The sequence below is a fragment of the Camelus dromedarius genome, chromosome 9 (genome assembly GCF_036321535.1).
Source record: "Camelus dromedarius isolate mCamDro1 chromosome 9, mCamDro1.pat, whole genome shotgun sequence".
Lineage (NCBI taxonomy): Eukaryota > Metazoa > Chordata > Mammalia > Artiodactyla > Camelidae > Camelus > Camelus dromedarius.
The window spans coordinates 64,431,251-64,455,195 of record NC_087444.1 but is presented as its reverse complement, the minus strand read 5'-3'; the positions used below and the strand labels follow the sequence as shown (position 1 = coordinate 64,455,195).

General features: G+C 39.1%; 2 protein-coding genes across 10 annotated transcripts in view; one reads left to right on the top strand and one right to left on the bottom strand.

Annotated features, from left to right (window-relative positions):
• Window positions 1–8,456: 8,456 nt before the first annotated feature.
• The window catches only part of LOC105096730 (zinc finger protein 181), a 79,267-nt gene continuing 63,778 nt past the window's right edge, over window positions 8,457–23,945 (bottom strand). Inside the window, exons 1-6 of one of the 8 annotated variants that reach the window (XM_010989130.3) lie at window positions 17,002–17,137; window positions 16,230–16,364; window positions 12,074–12,194; window positions 11,712–11,810; window positions 10,650–10,723; window positions 8,457–10,430 (exon numbers count right to left, since the gene is read on the bottom strand). In XM_010989130.3, the coding sequence (XP_010987432.1) occupies window positions 9,237–10,430; window positions 10,650–10,723; window positions 11,712–11,810; window positions 12,074–12,194; window positions 16,230–16,238 (1,497 nt within the window). In that variant the 5' untranslated portion in view covers window positions 16,239–16,364; window positions 17,002–17,137 and the 3' untranslated portion in view covers window positions 8,457–9,236. Of the gene's footprint in view, window positions 10,724–11,711; window positions 11,811–12,073; window positions 12,622–16,229; window positions 16,365–17,001; window positions 17,138–23,945 lie in introns of those variants that run through there. The other 7 variants (XM_031458599.2, XM_031458601.2, XM_010989129.3 and 4 more) reach the window with 7 other exon arrangements.
• LOC105096732 (major allergen I polypeptide chain 1) overlaps window positions 17,299–23,945 on the top strand; it is an 83,711-nt gene continuing 77,064 nt past the window's right edge. The window contains exon 1 of one of the 2 annotated variants that reach the window (XR_010382339.1): window positions 17,299–17,918. The gene's annotated coding sequence lies outside the window, so the exon portion shown is untranslated. The remainder of the gene's footprint in view (window positions 17,919–23,945) is intronic. The other variant, XR_010382342.1, reaches the window with a different exon arrangement.

Genomic DNA, 23,945 nt, shown 5'->3' with positions numbered 1-23,945 from the left:
AGGGTCCTAGGAAAATTAAAAATTAGCTAAAATTAATTAAAGATTAAGTTTTAATTTAAAATTAATTAAAGATTAACATTAGCTAAAACTCTAATTTTGATAAAGCTGCAGGATGTGTTACGGGGCAGTGCACTGTGTGGATAAGGTTCTTGGCCTCGGCTTGCCCCAGGAAAACCAAAGGAGAGGTCGCTGCCTGGTATTGCCATCTCTTCCGGGTCTTTGTTGGTGAGTTCTACTGCCTTCTCTGCCAGAATTTCTTCCACATCTCTGTCAAGTCATTGAAGCCTATTTTACTTATATGTCATGTGAAAGGCATTGTGTTTGACTTTGTCCTTTATATTTTCTGTAACACCTTCAAAGCCTTTGAAATTTTGGGGGGCAGTCCAGACAAGCATTTTTTCCAGCAGTTAATGATAGTAGTCTCCTTGATATTATCCCAGGCTGCGCCAACACAACAGTGCATACAGTGACGACATCCAGTACTCCATCATGGCGTTCTCCTTGTTGGTGTGGAGAGCTTTGCTAAAAAGCTCCCTCATGTTGTGCTTTTATTTGGCTCTGATTGAGAGGCTGGATAACAGATGTAGCATTTAGAACATCTCAGTTGGAGTGGGCATTTTCAAGTTCTTCATGGCAATGGACTGGGGCACTGTCCAAAATTAATAAACCCTTGGAGGCAAGGTTTTTTTTTTTGCCTGGAGATAGCATTCAACTTCTTGGATGAGCAGTTGTGGAACAAATCCCAGTATATTTCTGACATCTTTCAAATGTTTTTATTTCACCTACAGTGGACTGTCATACAGTTCAGGTTTTTCTTTTTCGGTTTCTGTGGATTTGGGGCTCTGTACCCCATTGGGGATTTACACTTAAAGTTGCCCTTGGCAACACAATAGCAAGGTTGCATGGTATTTGAATAATTCAAAGTTGGACTTTGGAGGCCATCTGTATTATATAGGTTCATTTGCAACAGCCTTGTAAACAAGCCTGTCTCATCGGCTTTGAAACTTGCTCTTCCATGTAACACTTTTCCTTAGGTAAAAACACTTAGGTATTCTTAAAAATTATTCTAAAGCCTCCTGATCTGCAGAACCCGCCTTAACATTTTTCATGCTGTATTGCCTTTTGAAATGTGCAGGTCAGCTAGCACCCAGCTGATGAGGGTTTAACATTTTCTTGATCTGGGTAACATGACTGTAAATTTTGGCTTTCAGCCTTGCAACAAAGTTGTCTCCTATGCTTTTTTTTTTTTTTTTTTTAATTGGTCTTCATCCCATGAATCTACAAATTTTGCCATTTTTCCATCTTTTTCATAGCTTCATCACACAGTATAGATGTTACTTTTAATACTTTTCTGGAATAGCTGCATGTACAGACTAGTGAATTTCCTCTTCCTAGTTTTGGAGGTGCCATATAGTTGATTAACATTGAACTCACAGCCAGCAGCAGTATAACTCATGACTGGATGAAGCTTATCTAACACACGTTCTTTCTCTCAGGCACATCACAGCCATCTTGGACTTAACGAACACTAGACAACACTTCAGCATTGTGCTTGGGGGGCCATTTTCCACAGCAAAATGACCAACAAAAAGCACAAAAATACAAAAATGTGGTACTAAATAGGACACTATAGTATGAGAGCTGAAACCAGAAGAAAGAGTGACAGCTTGTTTGACCTCAGCTGGCAACATGCATGTTGGGTGACTCAATTTTTTTTTTTTTTACCACTCTGCACATGTCTGCAAATAACTGCAAAAATACTACGAGTATTGATTTGGGGGTTACAAATAAAGTTTGGTGAATAGGTGAATTTGCAAATAATGAGGAAAGCTAATATTAAAGATCACTGACGTTTTGTTACTTCTGTGTTTTTCTCTCAGTTTCATTTTGAAAGTTTCTGTTGCTACATCTTCCAGTTTCCTCATCTTTTCTTCTGCTATGCTCACTCTTCCTGTAGTCCTATCCAGTGTATTTCATATCATAATTTATAGTTTTTATCCCTTTTAGTTGGATTAGGAATTTTGATAAGAATTGCATTGACTCTTACCTTTTTGGGTAATATTGATATCTTAACAATGTTAGGTCTTCCTGATTTGAACATGAGACATCTTTCCATTTATTTAGGTCTTTAATTTCATTCAGCAGTGTTTTTTTGAGTTTTCAGCATACAAATCTTTCACCTTCTTGGTTAGATTTATTGCTAAATATTTTATTCTTGTAGGTACTGTTGTAAATGGAAAGAGTTTCCTAATTTCCTTTTGGGGTTGTTCATTGCTGTATAGATACACAAATGATTTTGAGGTACTGATTTTACTTGCAACTTTGCTGAATTCATTTATTAGCTTTATTATTATTATTTTTTTATTCTTTGGGATTTTTTATATAGAGGATCATGACATCTGCAAAAAAGATCATTTTACAACTTTCCATTTTGATTACCTTTTTTCTTCTTATCTTATGGCTCTGGTAGAACTTCAAGTACAGTGCTTAAAAGCAACTGTGAAAGCAGATTTTGTCTTTTTCTGATCTCAGGGGGAAAGCATTCAGTCTTCCACCACTGAATATGATGTTAGCTGTGGGTTTTTCACAAATAATTTTGTCATATTGAGGAATTTCCCCTCTATCCCTAGCTTCCTGAGGATTTTTATCATGAAAGTTTATTGAATTTCATCAGATGCCTTTTCTGTATAAATTGAGATGATCATATAGGGGTTTTTTTATTCATTTTATTAATGGGGATGGATTATATTGATTGATTTTCTTATGTTGAACCACCCTTACTTTGCTGGGGTAAATTCCACTTGGTTATGGTGAATAAATCTTTTTATATGCTGTTGGATTCAATTTGCTAATATTTTGTTAAGGATTTTTGCATCTATATTCATAAGGATATTCATCTGTAATTTTCTTTCCTTATGATAATTTTTATCTAGCTTTAGTATCAGAACAATGCTGGCCTCATATAATAAGCTAGGGAGTGGTTCCTCCTCTTCAATTTTTTGGAAGTTTGAGAAGGACTGGTGTTAATTCTTCATTGAATGTTTGGTAGAAATCACTGGTGCAGCAATCTGTCCAGAACTTTTCTTTGTTTGGAGGATATTGATTACTGATTCAATCTCTTCTTACAGATCTGTTGAAATATTCTGTTTCTTTTTGAGACAGTTTAGATAATTTCTGTTTCAAGGAATTTTTCCATTTTTGCTTGGTTGTCTAATTCTTTGGTGTACAGTTGTTCACAGTATTGTCCTATAATCCTTTTTATCTCTGTAAGGTTGGTGGTAATATCTCTGTTTTCATTTCTGATTTTAGTAATTTATGTCTTCTCTTTGTCAGTCTAGCTAAAGGTTTATCAAATTTGAAGATCTTTTCAAAGAGCCAACTTTTGGTTTTATTGATTTTCTCTTTTGTTTCTCTATTTTCTATTTGGCTTATCTCCACCCTGTTTTTAAAAATTATTTCCTTCATTCAGTAGATTTTGGTTTAGTTTGTCTTTTTGTAGTTCCAGAAGGTATGAAGTTAGGTTATTGATTTCAGACTTTTTTTTGCAAGTGACAATAACATTTATTAACAAACAATTTTGGCCCACTTCTCTTTCAGTATAGAATATAAGAAACAGAGTAGAAGTTCTGAAAGTCATAGGATCTTCTCAGGCTGGACACCAGGCTGTGATATCTTCAGATGAAAAGGTGTTGGTTCCGGGTGTCTCATAGGGAAGGGATCTAACCTATTTGGAGAAGCTACTGTGTGCTGAGCACTCTGCTAGGTGTGTTACATATTTTTACATATTTGATCTCATGGAGCTCTGTGGGATAGATATTATTATCTTTGCTAGAAGTTTCTGAGCTTTGAGATTCAGAGATGGTGTGATTTGGCCAAGGCCTCAGAGCTAGTATGTGGCTAAGCCAGGACAGGAACCCAGACCCACCTAGGCTGTTGCTTCCTTCTCTACCACACTGTTATCTCTCCATCTGGCTTTGTGAGGGCTAGATGGAGAGAGAACCTCCCTCACTGCCTGCCATAAATGCAGGTTGTTTATGCTATCACTCAAGTTTGGGGGCAGTAACCACTTCTCAGGATAATCGCACAATATAGATCTAAGGAGACATTTTGGAGAAATACTTTCTTCAGTCTTCAATAGTCAGTAAGATTCAGCCATAACTTCACTCAGCATGTTTCTTTAAAAAAATTTTTTTTAATTTCTTCTATTAAATCTTTTTTCTAATGTAGACAATTACTGCTGTAAATGTCTCTCCTAACAGTTTTTGGTGTATACCACAAATTTTGGTAGGTTGTGTTTTCATTATCATTTTCATAAGTCTTTTAAGTATTTTCTGATTTAATTTTTGGATCCCTCTTTGGCCCATGGGTTGCTGTCTTAGTCCATACAGGCTACTATACAAAATACAAGAGATTGGGTAACTTATAAGCAACAGAAATTTATTTTTCACGGTTCTTGAAGGCTCAAAGTCTGAGATCAAGGTGCCAGAATTGTCAGACTTTTTCTGGCTGCAGACTTCTCAGTCCAAACATGGCAAAAGGGGCTAGAGTTCTGTGGGATCTCATTTATAAGAGCACTAATCCAGTTCATGAGGTGTAGTTGGTTTATTGACTAACAGATCCTCTATTTTTTTAGTTATCTTCTGTGTGGTTGATCTATCCATTATTAGGGGCTCTTCATCCCTCATTTCCCCCATTACTGCCTGAGGAAGCCTGGGATGATACTTTGTAGGGTAGGCAGTTGTCCTTCTGGCAGGTGAACTTGGGGGTTATTGGGGACATTTTAGGCTGAAAGAACAGCATGGCTAAAGGGAATATTTCTTATTCAAGGAGGCATGAGAGGACCAGTGTGACTGCTAAGAGAAACCTTGATCTTCTGAGCTACAGTATTGCCAGGCGGGCAACTGTAGTTCATATCTCCTACTGGATGTTCAGATTCAGCCTGTGTTCCTGAGATGCGTGACTCTGGGAGACTTGCTGGTGCTGCCTGAGGCTCAAGTCACTGACTGTGCCATAGAGATGATTATGGCATTTACCTAATAGTCTGTGGGGGAATTAATAAAACTAAGAAAAACCACACTGAGCAACTTTTGTGTGCCAGGCACTCCATTGTTTGCTTTATGAGTATTTTCTCTTTAATTCTCACAACCACCTAGTTAGAGTGGGAATTAGTTTTGATGCAGAAATCAAAGCTTGAGAAATGAAGTAATTTTCTTAAGGTTAATGGAAGACAAGTGTCAGTATCAATAGGCTGATTCAAACCCAGGAATTTGGGTCCAGAGCTGGGAACATTTAATTCTTAAATGCTGCAACCTCAGCCCTCAGCATACAGTGCAGGTGTGCAGTACACTGTATACAGCCATGAGGCTCAGCTGCTAGCAATACTGTTACCACTATAACTTTTTCCCTATTCATCTTTAATGCCAGAGCTTACTTTCTGTGTCTTTCAAGCCACACAGCCTTGTCATCGTCCTTTGAGAACAAAATCATAGGCATTTTTTTTCTATAACACAATTGCATCCTGTTTAAAAGGCAATGTCTGACTCCCCTTTGATGCCCTGTACAGAGCAGGTCTCCCAAGAAATGCTCAGTGATATGTGCCTTGGTTCTTTCAGGATCTTTACCAGTAACTGCACAATTGCCTATAGTAACATCTGACTAGCCCAAGGCTATTGAAACTAGTCTGACTTTCTAGTCATTGGTGACCTTCAGTAACATGGCTGTAACCTCTATTCAGGAACAGTGAGGGCAGCTGCACTCAGCCCAGAGAACCCTGTAACAAGAGGTGATGCCAAGGTACTTGAGGCTTCTGGTCTCACTGGGTAAAGCCTCACCTCTCCTCCATACAGGGACCTGAAGCCTTATTCATTCTGCTTTTTCTCCAAAACACGTTAGGGAGCCCTCCTGACTTCCTGCGGTCCTGCTGTGTTCTTGTCTCATTTTCTCCTATCTGGTGTCCTTTGTGTCTCCTCAGAGTATTTTGAATAATAAATATATTCCTTGCAAAGATGGCTCAAATGCCAAAGGGAGATTTGTTGGAAGGAAATGGAAATGTCTTGTAAGAAACCCCCAAAAGGTGAACAGTAAGTAGGTGAGTGACAGGTGATTAGGAAGACCCACTAGATGTGACACTGGAGACCAGAATGATGAAGCAGCCACGTGAAGACAATGACAATGAAATTAATAGCTAATGTTTATTTGAATGCTTTTGAGGCACCAGGCATTTTACACTGATTAACACATTTAGTCTTCAAAGTAATCCTTAGATGCTATGATCATTTTATAGATGGAGAAACTGAGGCACTGCACAGCGTGTTAACTTGTCCAAGGTCATACAGAGCCAGGACACGTGCAACTTAGATCATACCCAGTCAGCGTGGCCCAGAGCCCGTGCTCTTCACATACACACACCTTTAAGCTCTTGGAGGGTATGGAGTGTGTATTATTTATCAGGCCCACAGTAAATGCTCAAGAAATGGTTAAGTCATAACCGAGCATGATTCTCCATCAGTGACATTATAACAGCATTATGATCTCAGCTCAGTCTTTTACGATGACAAGGTACAGCCGTATCCTCTTACTGCTTTCTTTAAAAATCTTCTCTACCTTTATTTAAATCTCTGGCTTTCTTTTCCCAGTTCAGTATCATTGTGAAGTTACTTTAAATCAGGAATTATAAACCATTATCATGTGTATGCTCATGCTTTTTAAATGACAAAGTATGGGCATTTGGATGAATCCTCTCATAACAAAATGGCATAAAACTGTGTAGTGAAAGCAAATAAAACCTGGGGGACTAAAGGACTACTTCATCTTTGTAGTACCAGTGCTTGGGAGAGCACAGAAGGACAGAGAATGGGAGAAACCTAAAGCTACTGCCATTACTCCACAACTAAATGTACACGTAGGGGTCAGTCTGTCCATAATTACAACTATCTTTAATCCTTGTTTGATACCATGCCATGCTCCCTTAATTATAAGTCTCTGAAAGATCCTTCAACATTCCATACAGTATCAAAGTAAACCTTATAACTATTAAAAGGAAAGAGAAATCTCTTCTTAATATTAAAAACTTACCCTCCAATTCCAAACCCACTGTCTCTAGTGTGAATTGCTATGGAATGTGCCTTCACCTCTTGGCTTTCAGTTAAGGTAGCACATGTACCAAAGTAGAATATTTTGTCTACAGTTGGAAACCCTATCACTCATTCCACACCAGAACTGTATCAATGATATTCCTTCTTAAAATAATTTTACTTACAACTATCAAATGCCATAGAGAACATAATCTGAAATACAAACTATGTAACTGTGCTTTACTTGCAACTGCACCCATACAATCCTAATCATTGACCTCTATCACCTTTGCAGTAGCAAGAAATGGGAAACTGTAGGGGCAATAAAGCTATTCATTTCTTATCTGAAGCTTAGAATATCTGAAGCCATCCCCCTTACAGATCATAATTATCTGTCAAGGTTCAGTGTAGAAAGCAAAAACTGTCTTAAATATTTCAAGAAGACATATAGGAAATTAATGTTGTCAAAATTGGTGAGCAGGCTGGAGAAGTAATGGGCACAGCTCTGGACTATTAAATTCCAAACCCCCATAACTGATCAAGGGATGGGGAAATTACTGCTGTTACTAGTGATGCTGCCAGCAGAAACACCTCAAAGCCACAAAACTTGAAACTTAACACTGATAACGGATTCCAGATGCAGCAAACCTGATAGAACTTGCTTGTCTGCTTTGCCTAAAATGATCCCCAAAAGCGCGTGTTCTTGCACAGTTGCCTACAGTTGTCCTCAGTATTCGCAGGGAACTCGTTCCAGACCAACATACTCCCTTACCCTCCACGGATACCAAAATCTGCAGGTGCTCCAAGTCCCTTACATGAAATGGCACAGTATTCGTTATAACCTATGCACAGCCTCCTTCATACTATAAATCATCCCTAGATTACTTATAATACCTAGTACAATGTAAATGTCACGTAAATAGCTGTAAAAAAGTGTAAATGCTGTATAAATAATTGCTGCCAGCAAATTCAAGTTTTGCTTTTTCAGAACTTCCTTGATAAAAACTTTTATTTTTCCAATTGCGAGTGGTTGAATCTGCGTATGTAGAATCTGCAATTATGGAGGGCTACTGTCATTAGCACTCATCCCTTAGGATTCAGATTAAAAAACACATCCACCCTGCTCTGATCTCTCATAGTACGTAGTTTCTTGGGTTATGTTCTCATGGTACTTGTAAAAATTAAAATGTGTGAATTAAGTCAACTGGAAATGGACTGTGGATCATCCTCACCAAAATGGCGACATTCTTAGCACAGAGATCAGGATGTTTTTCCTAGGTATGCTAGTCTCCCATAAAGATTATACAGTAATGCTGATCTTAATTCTTCAAGAGGAAAGTAGTGGAAAATTTTGTAAGAAATATCAGTGTGTCAGTCAAAGCATTCAATATATACAGAATGATTTTATTAGAGACCAAAAATTTTATGCACGCCACTTTTTACTTCTACTGCAACTTTAATTTTCAACTTTATAACATTTGCTGGACTCACTGGGTGACAAGTATCTTCACATGCCCATTAGCTAAAGATAATTTCTATGTAGGACTCGAGTAAAATGCATGCTGCTACTATAAGATATGCATATTCACTTATAATATGCTTATTGGTTTTCCTGTAGAATTGTTTACAAATTAGCATCATTGCAAAGGAACACTTACACGTAATTCCTACATGTTTCAGGTGATTCTAGCATTAATCTTCTGATGTCTAGCAAGCTAAGAACACTTAGTGAACACTTGGCTACATTTCTTACATTTTTCTCTCCAGTGTGAGTTCTCTGATGTAGAATGAGAGATGCGTTTTAACTGAGGGATTTCCCACAATTTTTATATTCATGTTGCATCTACCCTGTATGTGTTTAATGCTTTTTAAGAGAGTCATATTGCTTAATGTCTTTCCCATACTTATTACATGTAAAGGGTTTTTCTCCAGTGTGGATTTACTTATGTCAATCAAGAGATTAATGCTGGCTAAGGCTTCCCCACATATATTGCCTTCATATTATAGTCTCGCTATAGTGTGAACTGTAACAGACAATAAGGCTTGTATCACTGCTAAAGATTTCCCCATTTCAGTACATTCATAAGACCTTTCTCCAGTAAAAATTTTCTGATGTTGAATCAGGGAGGATCTATGAGTAGCGTATTATGACGAATACCTTGTTTATACAGTTTCTCTCTTATACGATCTTTCACATGAATAGTGATTCATGTGGCTTAAAGGCTTTTCCACACTTACTGTACTACCGGGTTTTTCTCCGTTATGTACTCTCTGATGGGCAGTAAGATTTGAGCCTTTGCTAAAAGCTTTCCCACATTCATTACATTTATATGGCTTTTCTCCAGTATGAATTCTCTGATGCACAGTAAGGTTTGAACTACAGCTGAACGTCTTCCCACATTTAATACATTCGTAAGGTTTCTCTCCAGTATGAATTCTGTGATGTTGAAGCAGGGATGACCTATGACTGAAGGCTTTCCCACATATACTGCATTCATAAGGTTTCAATCTAGTGTGATTTCTCAGATGCATATTCAGTGACTCAGGCTGGTTGAAGGATTTCCTGCATTTTTGACATTCAAAGGGTTTTTCTTCAGAATGAATACTCTGATGCTGAATAAGAAATGAGAGGCTGCTAAAGACTTTCAGACATTTGTTGCATTCAAATTGTTTCTCTATAGCATGAATTCTTTGATGTCGAGTAAGGTGTGAGCTACAGCAAAAGGCTTTTCCACATTCACTACATTCATAAGGTTTCTCTCCAGTATGAATTTTCTGATGGTGAATGAGAGATGACCTGTGAATGAAGGCCTTCCCACATATTCGACATTCATAGAGTTTTTCTTGAGTATGAATTCTCAGATGTTCAATAAGATGTGAAACACGACTAAAAGCCTTTCCACAGTTCATACATTCATATGGTTTCTCTCCAGTGTGAGTGCTTTGATGATTAGTAAGTGATGAAACATGACTAAAGGCCTTCCCACATTCAATACACTTGTAAGGTTTCTCTCCACTGTGGCTTATTTGATGTCGAGTAAGGGATGAGCCATGGCTAAAAGTCTTCCCACATTCATGACATTCGTACGGTTTTTCTCCTGTATGAATTCTCCAATGGCGATTAAGGATTGACTGTTTACCAAAGGATTTCCCACATTCACTACATGTATAGATTTTCTCTCTGTTATAAGTCTGGTGAAGGGCAAGAGATTTGCTTTGGCTGAAGGCTGTCATACTTTCATTAGAATTCAAAAGTTTCTTTCCACCATTGACATTCTCGTTGTTTAAAACTGAATTTGTTGGTATGTTCTTCTGAAATACATCATGTTTATGTGACTTTCCTTCAGCAGAAATTCTCTGTGGTTCAGAAAGAACAGACTTTAAATGGAAGATGCTTCTAAGTGTACTGCATTTGTAAACATTTTCCCCAGTGGGACTTTCTCTAAAGGTGAGGGTCACTGGTCTGAAATGTTCTACCTGGTTTTCACACTTGCCCTCCAACTTCTCTATATAATCCAAGTCCTTGTTAAAATTTGAAAATTCATGACTTTGTTTTATAATTTTTTCCATTATTACCGTTTGGGGTGAATCTTCATCACAAATATCCTCCTTCATTGATAATTCTTTGTTTTCCCATCTCGATTCCCAATCTGTAATATATCAAGAGAGCAAAACACTGCTTTTTTTTTTTTTTAACTTCTTGAAAAGAAACCTCTATGGTAGAAATAAGAGAACTGGATAAAAATTAAGTCATCCCCCTGTACCCTCACAAGAAAACACATGCTCTGATAAAACTCATATATTCAATGATTTCTGAACAAAGTTCAAATGGAGTACAGAGAATACAGACAGCTCAGAGGCAGAGTGTATTACGGGAAATGGTTAAATATAGGCAATCAGTACATGAGAAAAAATTGAATCTATCAGAAAGAAAATGCAGAAGGCATTTCTTTCTGGATCCCAAGCCAATACTTTGTGCCTTTTAAACTTATGTGAAAGACCACATCTTATCTCACACAGCTTTGGTTCTGCAACTTCTCAATTAAATTTAATTAAATTGATTAATCTCAATTTCAGTCAGACTAGTATGCTTAAAATGCAGAATTTATAGCACTGCATTAAACAGCTACAATGACAAAATAATCTAAATACTCTGTGGTTCAGAAAGATTGAGGCTTAGTGAGTTTATGTAGGATCTGTGTGAAATCATAATATTTATTGACATTAGAAAATATCATTCTTAGAAACCTTCCTATACATCCCTTACTTCCTCTAGCACTTATGTTCATATTTGATCTTTGAAGTTCTGCTTTAGGGGAAAACTGATTTTCCATCTAATTGACAGCTTTTTTAGACTTACATGGACTTACAAAGAATAATTTGCCTTATTTCATTTCAAATAAACAACAATTTGAATTATTATGAAAGCAAAAACCCCCACTGTTAATTAGATGACATAATACAGAAAGATAATTTGAGATAGAGGAATGGTCATTTTAAAATCTAAGCTAAGGATCCCTCAGTTTTGTTACATTTTGGATCTCTGAATACATTATGTCTTAAATATCCTAAAATGCCTCCACACTTTCTACAAGCATCTTAACAAAGACCTCTTTTGCCTGATTCACCATGACTTACCTGGAAACATACCTGTTGACAGTTTTCTCTCCACCATCCAAGGATCTTTGCCTTCCTCCAATAAAGCAATCACATATGGCTTAGGTATGGAAAGACCTGCTTACAGGGAAAATTACAGAACAAAAATTGTTCAAGCTGTGGTCTTCATGGAGGAGAGACCAACATCAAAATAGGGACCAAAGTAAGTCTGAAGGATGTTCACTAAAATGGGAAGATAAGCTTCAGGCAGGACAAAACAGAGCTATGTATTTCCTTGGGAACGTGAAACAAAAATTCAGCTATTTACTAAGAAAGATCTCTAGCAATTCAGAGTGGCAGAAGAAAGATTTCCCTCATTGGAGTCGAGGGGGAGATATGCTTACCTAGAGATACCAGGTTCTCATAATTCTGGACCATCACATCCTTGTATAAATCCCTCTGAGCAGAATCCAGCCATCCCCACTCTTCATGAGAGAAATCTATAGCCACATCACTAAATGTCACCTGAAATAGCACACATATTTAGGCTCAACCAATAGCCTAGGCCGCTTCTGTCACTGGTCAAGGGGTAAAATTATGCTAGTGTGGAAGAAAGGGAACAAGATTCAATAGTTGTGACAATGATCAGGAATCTGATCTAAGTTAAGTGATAACTGGATAATTACGTTCTTGGTGGTGGTGTCCAATACAGATGAGAGACAAATATAAAAGCTCTCCTTCAGGAGAGTTAATTTTGTAAAAGGGAATAGAATTATAAAATTTTTAAAAATCAGCATTCAATACTTGACAGCATATAGTCAAGTGCTTATTGGGTTTTTTATAACTTACATGCCAGGTAAATAATAAAACATGATAACCCACTAAAGTTCAAAAAAAAAAAAAAAGAATACAATAGGTTCAGAAAAAAGACATCTTTATATTAAAGATAGACACATACATAACCAATTTATAAACAGAAAGCAAAAACATTTATGCACATAATTAAACCTCATATTCATAATCTATAATTAAAATAATTTGAGACCCCTGGGCAAGAAGACTGAAGGATGGTTTTATGACACAGGTAGTCCTTGAATACAACCTTAAAGTAAGGGCAAAGAAAAAAAAGACACATTGCAAGGAAAATATTCTAAGGAAATAGATTTCTTCCCAACACTACTCATTCATGGTATTATTTAAAATAGCAAAATTTTAGAAGAAAGCTTAAATGTTCAATAATAATTTACTGGTTAGTCAAATTAAAATACGTGCAAAAAAATGTATGTATTTAAAATGGCACTATTACTGCCTTTCATTAGTGAAATAAACATTGTTTGGCTATTGCAAATTTTTCACTCCAAGTGTAAATTCAATATTCTATTACTTCATTTGGATATTTCACATGTGTGTTCACCAGTGACACTGGTCTTTGGTTTTAAAGAGGGAATTTACCTTTGTCAGGTATTGGGGAAATAATTAAAAATCAAATCTACCAAGCACAAAATCCTCTCCACGGTCTAAAAAGAGAACAGTTTAATTACTGAATAAGCATGAAACCAGACAGTAATGCACTTCACAGGCAATCACTAATAAGACTGCAAGGACAGAAAGAATTTTCACCCTTTTATAAAGTCAGGCAGATACAATCCATTATACATGTTTTCAAAATAAATAACTTGTCCTTAAGTAAGAGGACTTGACAGCATTATTTGCTACACAGAGTTCATCCTAAATTCACCTGGTAATTGGAGTAGCCATCTATATTAACTGCCTTCATCCCAAAGAAAAATAAAACTCATATCTTTATGATAAGCAGGTAGTTAGAACTTGGAGCCAGAAGCCTACGCTAAACTCCCACACAGGTAGGGAGATAAGAGGCGCATCTTCCTTCATGTTTTCAATTCAAAGAGATGGCTCTGAGGCCCATAAGAAAGACTTACTACTTTGTGAAATTGGCAGAGGCTTATTTAGCTTTGAAAAAGATTTACAAGCATCTCAAAGGGACAGGGAGAGGACATACAATTACAGGTTTTTCTCAAGGAAACATTCTAAGAGAGGGAGATCTCCCTTTTGGCACCAGGGAAATTTTTTTTTCCATTTGTGTTTACTCTTACCCAGATATTAGGATTATGCTAGCCTTATCCTATGCACTGAAAAAAATTCCATCTTTTCCTATTTTCCACAGTGGTCTGTAAATGATTAGCTTTTACAAATCCCACCTGATAAACCAAATTTAAAAATCAACACTATATTAAATGCATAAAGCACTGTTTTATTCCACTCATGCAAAGATATTTTACATTTTATGTTTGATACTAATGAGTATCACTGTATTAACAGTCTAAAGAAGAACACCACATAATCTCACTAATAGATACTCTTTGCTCTTTATTTAAATCAGGGTTTCTCAACCTTAGCATTATTGACATTTTAGGCTGAATAATTCTTTACTGCAAGGAGCTGTCCTGTGTATTTTAGGATGTTTAGTAGCATCCTTAGCCTCTACCCTTTAGAGGTTAGAAGCAACTCCCCTTCCCCCACTGGGTTACAACCACCAAAAATGTCTCCAGACATTGTCAAATGTCCCCCCTGGGTGGGACTAAGGGAGACAAAATCACCCCTGTTTGAGAACCACTGCTGTACAAAATTTTTGTACTTCCTTAAAAGACTCTCATAGGCCTCTCTACCTACCCACACTCAAGGTGTTCTCTCAGTTTGGTAAAACTTCACTTCCGCCTCTGCCTCCCTGGTACTGTGTGCCACCTAAACAACTCCAGCCTTGCTTCCCCAGGGATGCTTCAACTCTTCCTTCCCCTTCAGCTGCCTGGGCAGCCTAGGGTGTTCATTCATCTTTGTCCCCAGAACTTAGGATATTACATAAATATCTTAATTTCTTACAGTTTCTTGCTTTTCTACCAGTCCTGTACGAGTCCTGTACTGCTCAATACAGTAGCCACTGTATTTGGCTACAGAAATTGAAATTAACTAAACTTAAAAGTTAAGTAAAATTAAAAATTCAGTTCCTCAGTCACTCTAGTTATAGTTCAAGTACTCAACAGTCATATGGGGCTGGAGGCTACCATACTGGACAGCACACAAAGAGAACACTTCCACCACTGTAGAAAGGTCTCTCAGTATTGCACTAGGTAACGAAATCCTGTATGTCAGTGTATACCCAAACCTATGTAAGAGTCTTCCTAACAGGTTCTTCATTAAGTGTTTAGAAAATGAATCAATGAACCATTTTGGCAGTTCACACTTTAGCTTCTTTTAGAAAAGTGAAGTTTGTCCAATTCTATTATCTAATATTCCTAAGAAACAGACTCTGCCCAACATGCACATCGCCACTCATACATTCTCCTGTGCAGGCTTCACTCCTACCCCATGATTCTGCCCTGCCATTTTTTCATCACTCATTCACTCAACAATTATTTACTAAGCATCTGTTTTATGACAGATAACCACTCCAGATAATGAAGATAAAACAGTCAACAAAAAAGAAAATACACCTCTTCCAGCAGGAGGAGACAAACAAAGGGCATATGCATATACTACAAATATAGTGTATCAGTTAGTGAGTGATAAGTGCTTTGAAAAATAACAACACAGTGATGGAGGAGTTAAAGCGATAGTCACGAAGTGACTGCAATTTTAAATTTTAAAGGTGTTCAGAGAAGCTTTACCAAGAAAGTAACCACTGAGCAAAGATACAAAGGAGGTAAGAATGCAAGAGTGTGTATATCTAGGGAAAGAATATTCCAAGCAGATGGTATAGCAACTTCCAAGTCCTGGAGGCAGTGGCCAGTGTGGCTGGAGACAGAGAAGGACGATGAGATCAGAGAGGTAATAAGACAGACTAATTGTACAAAGCTTTTTAGTCATTACACAAATCTGACTTCTATTCTGAATTAGGGCCACTGAAGAGTTTTACTCTGAGGAATGACAGGATTTTATATAACAAGAAGTTCACTATGACAGCTGTATTGAGAAGAGACTGAAGAGGGTCAAGGGCAGAAGCAGGGAATATAGTAAGGCAACTACTGCAATAATCTAGGTGGCTTGGACCAGGGTGGCAGTGGTCGTAGCCCTAGGGCAACCAATCATGTAGATATCCTCTGTATATTTCAGATCCAACTAGAGTGTCTGAATCTGAGTTATAAGAGAAAGGGAGGTATCAAGGATGACTCCAAACATCTCTTGACTTGAACAACTGAAAAGAACTGATATATACCATTAATTGAGACCACATGATACAGCTTTGACAACCATAAAGCAAATAACCTAAAATTCCAAACCTGAATTTTGACTTGTAATTTTAAAAAAGGTTTGTTCAAGACTCCACGGAGGCTTCTAGCAGAAAACTGGCAGAAAAGAGGAGCACTGAGAGAAGACAGTACCTTGTAGTTCTGCAGGCTCCACGTTTTGCTATAATGAAAGGAATTATAGATCCAGCTCCTAAATGGACTTTATGCGGTAGTAACTGGTAGGAGAGTTAGAGCAAAAACCCCAGAGTCCTGATAAGCAGGTGTTTTGAGAAGATTTGGGGACTTACTAACTTACCTGAAACATGTCCTTGCAGTTTCCAATAGTGAACACAGTCCTTTTCCCAGGCTCTCTTATAAAAGGACAAGGCAGATCAAGAACTGGAAAACGCAGTCATGAAAAATCAGGCTTATCTTGCAGCTCTGGACACACCTGCATAGAAAATCACATGGGGAATCACTTTTTGGGGCTCCAACCATTCCCCGAATTAACAGTGTTTCTTGGCAAGAAGTAACCACGTGCTATCTGCGTGTAAATCAACTATTATATACATAAGTGATAAACTCTTAAAACAATACTAATAATATTAAATAAGAGCTCGTTCGATCTTCACCACTATGCATGGTAGGCATTCACATTACATATTTCTTTTTTAAACGATGAGAAAACTGAAACTCGGCGATACTGAAGCAATCTGTTCAAGGTTTAAGCACTGGACTTAAAAAAAAAAAAAAAAACCTGCAGATGCCATTTTCTTTTAGTGCGTATTACACACACTCGCTCTCCCATCTCCTTTTCCTAACAGCTCTATAAGGTAAGCGGCATCCTTACCCCTTTTCACCAAGCAGGACTTAGAGGCCCAGAGAAGCGAAAGGCCTGGCTGGCTCACACCGCGGGGCAGACCCTCGGGCCAGGGAGGCTGCTGCAGCCGTGTCCAGCGCCTGGCTGTTTCGTTAGCCCGAGGCCTGCCGGCCGCCCTCCCTCCAGGACCCACACCCGCCTGACTCCTCAGCCGACCTCGCTGCCACCGAGCCGGGCGGGGCCGTCCAGAGCCTGCACCTACGCGTACCTGAAGCGCCCGGTCGCGGCGAGCGGACAATGGCCGCCCCGCTCGAGGGAACCGCGCCGTCCACAGTCCTCCCCGATTCCAGAACCGAGAACTCCGAGCCTGGCCGGAGACGACCGAGCGGCGGACCAAGGATGAGCCACACCGGGGATACACTTCTCAGCCGCCTCCGCGTCAGGGACAAAAGTTGCCAGTGCGTCGCACGGTTGCCTCCGGAAAAACCACACTTCCCAGAAGGCTCCGCGGCCGCGCGGCGCACCGCGAGAACTCGGCCTGGGCTTTGTGAGAAACTACTCCGCCCGAAGCTGCGCGCAGAGCAACACATGCAAAGTCCCGAGAGGTCTGCAGTTGTCTCTGACGACTCTGCCTTCCGGAGCTAACGGCAACCGTCTGCTTGCACTGGGAGGACAGTGGCGCCCAGAACTACACTCTCCATAAAATCATGCGGCGGCGAAACGTCGTCCGCTTGCGCAGACGGTCTCCTGCCTGGACAAGGGCGGCCCTTGCTGTTGCGGGATGAGAACTGGCCTCTACCAGCGGAACGTCTCCTCTCATCCAAAACCCGGCTGCCACGCTGTCCAGCTCGTATGGGCCTTGAGCATTGGCACCGACTTGCCCAGGACTGTATATTCCAGAATGCCCTCTGTCCAGGCTGTTACAACAGCAACTGTCCGCGGACCCACCGCACTTCCCGGAAGTTGGTGCGGTCACGTCATCGCTAGCGCACTGGCTGCAGCTCCGATGTGCATTGCACACCCTCGAGGGACTCGCGAATATAGGACTCCCGTGAGGGCTTTGAGGACAAAGATCCTCAGTCCTGGGAAGAATCACTCCTCTGACCCTCCTCGGCCCCCAGAAGCGCTTCAGTCTCTGACTTTGCCCAGCCCGCCTGAACAGTCACTGGACAAAGACGTGCCTAGGTCAGAACATTCTACTATTGTAAATTTGGGTTGTTTCCTTTACTTTCTTTTAACTAAAATTTACTTATTTTTTAAAAGTTATAAGTAGTATGACTGAATTTTCGTGTGGATGTCGAGTACTTAACACGCATAAGATCATTAGGCAATGCTTGCACCTTGGTATATCTCATGACTGTATTTTTCGTCCCTAGAGCAGCAGTGGGTTTTTTTTAATATTGTGGCATCAACTGGATTCCTCTCAAGGCTTAGAATATGTAACAAGGAAAGATTTGCTAGTGCAAAGTATCTTCCCGTTTACATCTTTATTAAGCAATGGCAATTTTTTTTTTCAAAGTTGTACCAATTTGCACTCCTACCATAGCTTGCAGTTACTTTGGTTGGCAACTGTTAGTGCCAGCACTTGATTTTTGTGAAACTTTCAAACTTTGTAACTGTGCTAGGTGCGAAATTATAACTTCTTGTGGCTTAAATTTGCATTTCTTTTGTTGTTAATAAGATTGGGAATCTTTTCATGTGTCTCTTGGCTTTAGTATTTACTTTTCTGATATTGCATATCTTTTGGGCAATGTTCTTTTAGAACAATGACCTTTTTAATATTGAAGTACAAGTTTAATATTGAAGTACATAGACAAATGCAAGATTTTAAAGAGACTAGAATATTAGAATTTTCCCCCTCAGAATCCTGGGCTTTGAACTGGATTCAGAAACCAAATATGTTTTCTATAGTTTTTGCATACTGTTTCTGGTTGTGAAATTCTTTATTTTTTTTTCTCCTGCTTGGGATTTGTTGAGCAATTTGAGTCTGAAGTGGCATCTTCCTGTGCTCAGCAAATTTGTCTTCTCCATATATTGCCTCTTCTCCATTATTTCTTTCTCCTTCTTGTGAACTCCAATTAGTTGTTAGGTAGGTCTTGCCACTCTATCCTCCTCTGTAATTTCCATCTTTCAGTCTCTATATTGCATTCTGGATAATTTATTCTGATTTATCTAGCATTCATGATTCCCTCACAGGTTTTGTTTTGTTTTTTTTTTTTCAGTTTTTCAAAGATTTTTGTAACATGGTAGGCACAGTTGATTCCTAATATGCATCTGATAATACCAATAACTGAAGATTTTATGAATCTTTGTAAACATTTTTAAAATTCTTTATACTCAATTTGCTTTGCTTCCTTTTTTGGTGATTAGCTTTGTGTGTCCTTGAAAAGGGTTTTACAGGGCTTCCCAATATCCTTGAATGAAAGTACCATTCTTTTCCAGAGAATATATAATTTTATTTTCACATGAGATTTGGGATTACTACCACTCTGGAACCACTTTAAACTAAATTTGAGACATAAAGTCCCAGCTCAGTCCTTCCAGAAAATCTTACATAGGGATTCTTCATTGTTGCTGCTTTTATTCCTGAGTTTCTTGGAAGAATGATGAAGCCTTCCCATTATGAGTCCTCAGATGTTTGGGACATAAATTAAGCTCGTAGAGAAGGAGGATTAACATTAAAGGACTAGATGTGACCGGGGGCAGAGGTGAGAAGAACTTTAAATGGAGGGCCAGTCCTTCTGTCTCAATAGCTATTTATGGCCAGCGCTTAAAGAACATTATTTAAAAGCTAAAGCCCTAACACCTGAGTGCTCGATGATTTGCATTTTTAATAGAAAAGGTAGAGGCATAGGCATAATTAAGCCAGTTTTAAACAAATATGCCAGTCACTTGAGAAAGAATGTAGGTCCAAAAGAGATCAATAAGGAGACAGGAATACACTTTACATGCCTTGCTGAACCCACTCCCTTCCACTAGCCCTGAGCTACTTTCTTTCCCTTTTCTATTAGGCAGTATCTACAATAAATGATTTTGCTATTGGAATTTAATCTGTTCAAGGGCACATTTTAGTATATGAACTTGGGAGAAGAAAAGCCAGTTCATGTTGATGCTGAAACTATTCTAAGACTCGGGGTGATAAGGAAGTTTGAGACTCTAAGCTTTGGGAGACATCAAAAAATCCTGTGTATTTGCCATAGTGAAAAACTTCTGCAGAGACCGCTTGTAGAAGTCTTTGTCCTCGTTCCTGGCTCATTCTCCATCTATCACTTTGTAATAAGCCTACATATTCCACTGTAGATCAACGTTTTAAATGCAAGAGCCTAAAGAGCCTTTCTCCTGTCACTGATTTGAAGACCTGTCCATTCCCAACCTGGCCCCAGCCTGACCCCAGAATGCCCAGTGTAGAACCTGTGGAGAGCCTCCAACAAGAACTTCGTGTTCTCTCCTTCCATCCTGGAGGACCTCTGACATCCCGCATCTCTGATTATTTATGTGACTGGTATCAGGTAACACCAGACTGACTGAAGGGTGAACTCAGTAGGAAGTTTCAGGTGTGCATATGTTTGAATAATAATAGTGGACAGCCTTTGCTTGATAGGTTGGCTTGGTTCCCTGAGGAGAGCTAAGGGCTGGTGTCAAGGAGTCCATCTGTGGCCATGATGGGAAGGGGGGTGCCCATCTCACTTCTTTTCCTCCCTCTTGCATCATGGAGGAATTGGAATAAGTCTTGCTTTAGCTCCATAAAAAGGGACTTCTTTTAGACTTTAAGCCTGAGAATACCCTTGGGGGCTTACTAAGTAAATCAAGTTTTTCCCACTTGTTGATTTTGCGTGACTTCTCTTAAAAATGGCTTAGGGGAGGTGAACTCCAATACATATGTTAGTCTGGGAAAATAAATGGATGGAGGGAAAATGTCACTGTGTTTTTACAAAACATCAGTAAACACTATTGCAAAATTTAGAAAAAGAAAGTAATATTAACTCATTCCATTTACCTATAGAAAGTGACTTATGCTAATCTATTGAGAGAAATATATCATTTATTGAAAAATATAGATTTATGTGTACTCTCATTCATTTTCTGTCAATCAATTGTGAATGTCTTGCAATATTAGCAACATACAGCCTACATTATCACTAGAATGTCCACAATGTTCCATATCAGGAATCGTAACGGTAACAGATTTAAGCACCCTCCCCTTGATGAACATTTGCTTTGTGCTCAGATTTTTACTAAAATTTGTAAAGAATATCCTTGTATGTACATTGTTGCATACGTATTTGGTTTTTTAAGTGGCAAATGCCTAGATTCTATATTACATTAATTATATTAAAAAGAATTTGCCCATCTCTAGGCTTCTTTGATACATACCAACAGAGGGCCCCAAAAAAGGCTATTCTCTTCCATGTTTCATCCTTAGCGGGAAGTCTGGAGTATTTTAGAATCTAGTTCCAAGAATTCAGGTAACTGGTGAAATGATCTACCTGTTTCTGGGACCCCTTTTCGGTATATTCTCTTCCACCCAAACTGTAGGAGGGAAACAGCATGTGGGGCCCTGGGCTACCTGTACCGAGTGGGGACTTAGGGCCACGACGACAAATAAGGCTCTTTCCTGTGAGCTGCCATTAGGTCCCTGCCATTGAAGAAATGTTCCTGAAGGCAAAACTAAATGCATGAAGGGTTCCGCGGTACATCTTTTGAGGCTGTCGTGGTCTGTGCCAACTAGGGGAAACCGAGGTGTCTTTTGGTTCAACACATTCCCTAAGCGGGGAAAAGGACAGCCAGAAATTGTCAGGAAGAGCTGAGTATAGTGTTCCCAATCTGTGCCCCTGTGAAGCTGCCCTGGTCCAGGTTTTAGAGCACTCCAGTTTGGTTCCACTCTCCTGCCAGCTTAAACTCAATCCAATTTCCAGAGCCCTCTCTGTCACAGCACCTTCATGAGTGTGAAGGAGGAATCCCAGGAACTTTCTTTTGTCTGTCTTACATCCTCTGTGACAGACATAAAGTTGGTACTCCATAAATGTTTTATGTATCCTGCTGTGTTGCTATGTGTCAAGTTGGTTAGGCTACGGTGCCCAGATGTTCGCTCAAACATCAGTCTAGATGGTTGCAGGGAAGGTATTTTTTAGATGAGTTTAATATTTAACATTAAATCAGTAGGCTTTGTGTAAAGCAGATTACCCTCCATAATGTGAGTGGGCCTCATCCAGCCAGTCAAAAATCTAAAGAGAAAAAGACTGAAATCTTCCGAGGAAGAAGGAATTCTGCCTTCCAACTGCAACATCAGCTCTCCCCTGGGTCTCCAGCCTGCTGGCAAGAACTCAGACTCACACTTGCCAGCCCCTAACTGTGTTAGGCTACCCTTTAAAATAAGTATCTCAAACTATCTACACATCTATCTATGTATCTATCTAATCTATACACACATACATACACAAACAGGCACATCTCTTGCTGGTTCTGTTTTCTCTGAAGAATCCTGACAAATACACCTGCCATCTCACTGAGCTTATCCTATGGACTGGCACCATGCTCTACAGATAATTCGAGCTTTACTGCTCTGAGTCATCGCTATTATAAAATTCTTTCTTAACAGTAATGCTTTATACTGACCCCTAGACGATAGTATCCCTAGGAATCATGTACTTCCTGCAATTAGTCCTTCTCTCTCTTGAGTCAACATTTTTTTCTGTCTTTACTAGATCTTTCCCATCATCTTTCAGACATGCTTCAGTATTTGGAATAGTTCACCTTTTAAAAACCCTCTCTTCCCAAAACTCCCTCCAGAAAATGTTCTAGTTTCATTCTCAGTAGAATAGCTTCTTGGAAATGTTTTCGCTATTATGTTTCTTCAATTTTCACTTCACTGTCTCTCCATAACTATGTCATATCAGAGAACATTCCTGTTATTTTCCGGGGTCTGCTTTTCTCTAGGTCAGAGTGATCTGCATGTTGCTAAATCTGAGAGTCGCTCTTTGGTTACTTCGTTTCTTGACCTCTTAGTATTTGGCACAATTGACAACTTCCTCCGTCTTCAAACAGTCTCTTCTCTTGGTTCTATGACGTCACATTTTTCTCAATGTTTATTTCAGTGGCTGCTGCTTCTCAGTTTCCTTTGCTTGTTCTCCATCTCTTCTTTGATCTCTAAATGTTAAAGGGACCCACGACCATAGTTGGCCTCAGTTTTCCACATCTCCTTCATGTTTTCCCTTTTGAATTTCCATGTGTTTATAAATCATCTTTTAAAAAAGACTCCCAAGTCTTTATCCATAGCCCAGCCTCGCCTCTCCCTGGAACTCTCTGTCCATATGTCCAGCCCTTTAGCTCCCAGCTCATTTTGGTTGTTCATTGGCAATTCACACTCCACATGCTTCATGGGGCACACATAGAAGTCTTGATTGTCTCCTTATCCCCGTCCTCTTTCAAGCCCCACATTAGGAAATGGAATCACCATCTACTTATCAGATAAAGCTGAACATCCAGACATTTTCCCGTATTCCTCTTTTGTCCTCACTTACCCTCCCTACGCATTCATTCCAGCAGACAGTGTTGTTTTCAATGCCACCTCAACAGGATGGGTCATCAGCCTTCATTTATTCACATCCAATTCTCACCGGAAGACCTGCAGGGGCTGCTTAACCCATTTCTATGCTTTCACTCTTGGCATCCATCCAGTCCACTCTCTATGCAGAAATTAGATAGTTTTTAACTTACATAAATAGAATTCCATTTTGCTACATCTTTTAAGGTCTTCTGGAGACACAAGAGTGAAGTCATATTTGTCTTTCTCCATCTCTGTTTACTTAACATAATACCTGTAAGGTCCATCCATGATATTGCAAATGGCAAGATTCCATCTTTTTGTGGCTGAGTAGTATTCCATTGTGTGTGTGTGTGTGTGTGTGTGTGTGTGTGTGTGTGTGTGTGTGTGTATCACACCCTCTTTATCCATTCATCTTTGGTGGGCACTTACACTGTTTCCACGTCTTGGCTATTGTAAATAATGCTGCAGTGAACATAGGAATGCAAATGTCTTTTTGCATTAATGAAATAGGTGGATCATATGGTAGTTCTATTCTCAATATTTTGAGGAATTTCCATACTATCTTCTATAGTGGCTGCACCAATTTACATTCCCACTAACAGTTCACGTCTCCTCTTTCTGCATTATCCTCACAAACACGTGATATTTCTTGCCTATCTGATAAT